At 36.3% G+C, this 3,445-nt stretch overlaps 1 protein-coding gene across 3 annotated transcripts in view; it reads left to right on the top strand.

Annotated features, from left to right (window-relative positions):
• The window catches only part of srsf9 (serine and arginine rich splicing factor 9), a 6,129-nt gene extending 3,498 nt beyond the window's left edge, over positions 1-2,631 (top strand). For all 3 annotated transcript variants that reach the window (XM_037692564.1, XM_037692566.1, XM_037692565.1), the window contains exons 4-5: positions 1,626-1,798; positions 1,885-2,631. In XM_037692564.1, the coding sequence (XP_037548492.1) occupies positions 1,626-1,798; positions 1,885-2,112 (401 nt within the window). In that variant the 3' untranslated portion in view covers positions 2,113-2,631. The remainder of the gene's footprint in view (positions 1-1,625; positions 1,799-1,884) is intronic.
• Positions 2,632-3,445: the final 814 nt, after the last annotated feature.

The following is a 3,445-nucleotide window of genomic DNA, read 5'->3' as shown; positions in this document are numbered from 1 at the left end:
GTTTCCTTCTCTCCTGGCGGACTGGAGGACAAGGAGCTCAATAGATGGAAGTTCTGTCATAGCCAGAATTGTTTCCCCTCTCTCCTGGCGGACTGGAGGACAAGGAACTAGTAGATGGAAGTCCTAAGTCATAGGTAGACATGCTTTCCTTCCCTCCTGGCGGACCAGAGGACAAGGGACTAGTAGATGGATGTGCTAAGTTGTTGGCAATTATCACACAATTCTGATATGTTTCCCTTCTCTCATGGTGGACTGAAGGACAAGGAACTAGTAGGTGGACATCATAAGCGGATATGATTTTCTCCTGGAGGACAAGGGGACTGATTTAGGGCATCTTGAGTCATAGGCAGATATGTTTTTTCTCATGGCGGATTGAAGGTCAAGTGGATGAAGTAGTCTGCCTCTAAACTCATGAAAAGTAAATCCAAACCGATCATGTTGACTGAATAATCAAGTCCAGCTGTAGTGAATGACAGGTGGGTTTTTGTTCTTATTCCTCATTTGTGTGCTACATCTATTTAAATGTTTCTGCATCTCATCTACTTGAACTGATTCTAATATTAGACTCTTAAAGGGAAAGATTTTTATAAATCTTGTCTTAACTGGTCATCCCTTATGTTGCCTTATTGTGGGATTACATTTAAATAAAGTCTAAAAAAGTGACTGTTTTATTAGCAACATTTTACTAGGCTATCAAAAATTGGATCACTCGTCCTATTAATTCTAATAGGAGAAGTAGTTAATATTAAATTAAAATAACACAAAATTGATTTTTACAATCAACTCTGAGTATGACATTAGTCATTTTTTTAGTAGTAAAGTAAAAACAAAGAATAAATAAGCTGCATGTAAACAGTTAACCCAGTAAGTAACCTTACAAGGTCTAAGAACTATTAAACAAGGATATGTCATATTCTGCAGTTAAAGTGCCTGTGACATGCATATCCTCCAAGTGGAAGAAAACGTCGTAGTATTTAAGAAATTTGGCATAATACACATGGAACAGGAAGTGACATCAAAGGGGAATTCCCTGGTCTTTGGTTATTGAAACAATATTATTTAAACTGACTCCTTTTCGTCAATCTCTGATAGACTCAAAATCTAAAGTAAGATCAGATTATTTGATGTCTGTTAGCCATTGTAGCGATGCTTTGTTTACATACAGGCATTGCACTTTGTCATCACTTTCTGTGAATGCACATGCAAATATCTCAACTACTGTTCATCTTAGCATCTTCTCAAAAATGCATTCATATTTATTACAAAAACTTTGAAGTCACATGCACTTTAAAATTTATGTTGTAATTGTGTAAAATAAGCATAGATATGATGTACTATTTTTCTTGGAAAGCATTTTTATTAGGCACCTTATCAAAGAGTACTGAGCTGAGACAGTCCTAGAATAATAAAGACATTCTTGTAAGGAATAAAAAAAAATCTAGGAGTCAGTGTCCTGTATCGTTTTATCCAGTGAGCTTTATTTTCATTTTGGGTTTAGTCGTCATACAACTACAGCAATATCTCAGTTTAGACTTTAGATGAATCTGTAAATGTGTCTCTTTATATTTTTTTTAAATTCATTTTAACCTCGCAAGCAAAAGTATTGTTTCTCCTTTTCATTCTAGGGTTACCCTCAACAGGGAGCTGGCAGGATCTGAAGGATCATATGCGAGAAGCAGGAGATGTTTGTTTTGCAGATGTGCAGCGAGACGGTGAGGGCGTAGTGGAATATCTCCGTAAGGAGGACATGGAGTACGCAATGCGCAGATTGGACCGCACAGAGTTTCGTTCACATCAGGTAAGAACCGATAATGGAATGATGTAATTCTTTGCCAGTTGATGGTGGGGTAAAAAGTACATGGATTTATTTTCCTTTTTTTGTAGGGTGAGACTTCTTACATCCGTGTGTATGAAGAAAGAGGCGGAGCCACCTGGGGGGGTCAGTCACGCTCCCGCTCCAGATCCAGAGGTCGCTACTCTCCTCCCTATTTCAACAGAGGATCTCCCCCTCCTCGCTACCAGTCACCTCCACGCTCCATGATGCGCCATAGCCCACCTCCCAGGAGGCACCCTCCACCACAACACAGCCCACCTCCTCGTCATTTTCGATAGAACCCCATATTCATTTACACAGCATGTGGAAAATCTTGAGTAATTCAGCGTTTTATCTTCTTTTCTTTTTTTTTTTTAAACCTCAGGCCTCCTTGTAGTATCCAGTGGAATTTCTTCATGCATACATTCCATGGCCAGGAATCCTCCCCACAGCCTTAACATTTTTATTTGTATGTTTTACTTAAAATCAGGATTGTAAGTTTAATCTTCTAACCCCTTCAATGGTTTTTTTTGTGTGTGTTGAAGAATTACTCACGATCGTGACAAAAAACAGCACACCCATGTTGTGTTTTTGAAAACAAGTCACACAGGTCTGCTTCTACCGGATTGACCATATTGTTCAAGTTCGTTTAGCAAAAGTTTGCATCACACTTAAATAGATTTTTAGTTTTCAAATCTAAACCTGTGAAACTAATCACTTTCATAAATTAGTGAGCCATTTTTTTTTCACTATGTACCTCATCTTTTTTGTTTGTCAACCATTGAGGTGACCTGTAGGTGAAAATTTGTTCTCTTTACCAATAAAATGTCAACTTTTACTGAAACAGTTTCATTCTTTATAAATAAATAAAAAAAATCACCAGATGCTATATTAAGAGTTACAATATAGTCTAATTAATACTTAGCCATAATTGCTGACCATTTGACAAGTTTATTGAACTGCGCCCCCCCCCCCCCCCCACAAAAAAAAAAAAAAAAAGACTGGGAAAAGTGGACATGTTCCTTAACTTTACCTTAAAGCACCTCTGATCTGTTCACGTAGCAACAATTTTTGTCAAAGTGTCATGAAATGATTGCTTAAAAAAAAGTATTTGTGCGATAGCAAAATGTCTTGAAATGCTATGAAACATTTTACAATGCAAACATACCTTAGTTAAACTCAGCACTTTGGTTGGCTCTGTAGCTGTTTTAAGTGCTTTATAAATAAAGTGGTATGGTAACTTAGACTGGCTACAAAGCGCGTAGTACATTTCATCCTATATTTTAACATACTACGTTGAAATATTGTGTTCAACTCCTTTTAATTCATAAATTGGACATACCGGTGCTTTTTCCACACCATTTTTATAAATAAAATGTGCACCATAAAAATACTTGGTTCTAGCACTACCACAATTGCTTTATTTTTATACTTTATAGTTAAAACAAAAAATACTTCAAATAATTTACATGGTATAATGGACAGTTCCTGTACAAGCTTCAAAATGAATACATATTTTCAGAAAGAAAATACACTCAAGGCACAATAGATGCAAAATATAAGTTTTTTTTAATGCACAATACATTAATTATACTTGACCATTTTAGAAGACAGAAAAAAATAAATATTTCC

The sequence above is a fragment of the Nematolebias whitei genome, chromosome 18 (genome assembly GCF_014905685.2).
Source record: "Nematolebias whitei isolate Nwh7 chromosome 18, NemWhi1, whole genome shotgun sequence".
Lineage (NCBI taxonomy): Eukaryota > Metazoa > Chordata > Actinopteri > Cyprinodontiformes > Rivulidae > Nematolebias > Nematolebias whitei.
Note: the sequence above shows the minus strand (reverse complement) of the source record. Positions and strands in the feature narration are given on the sequence as shown.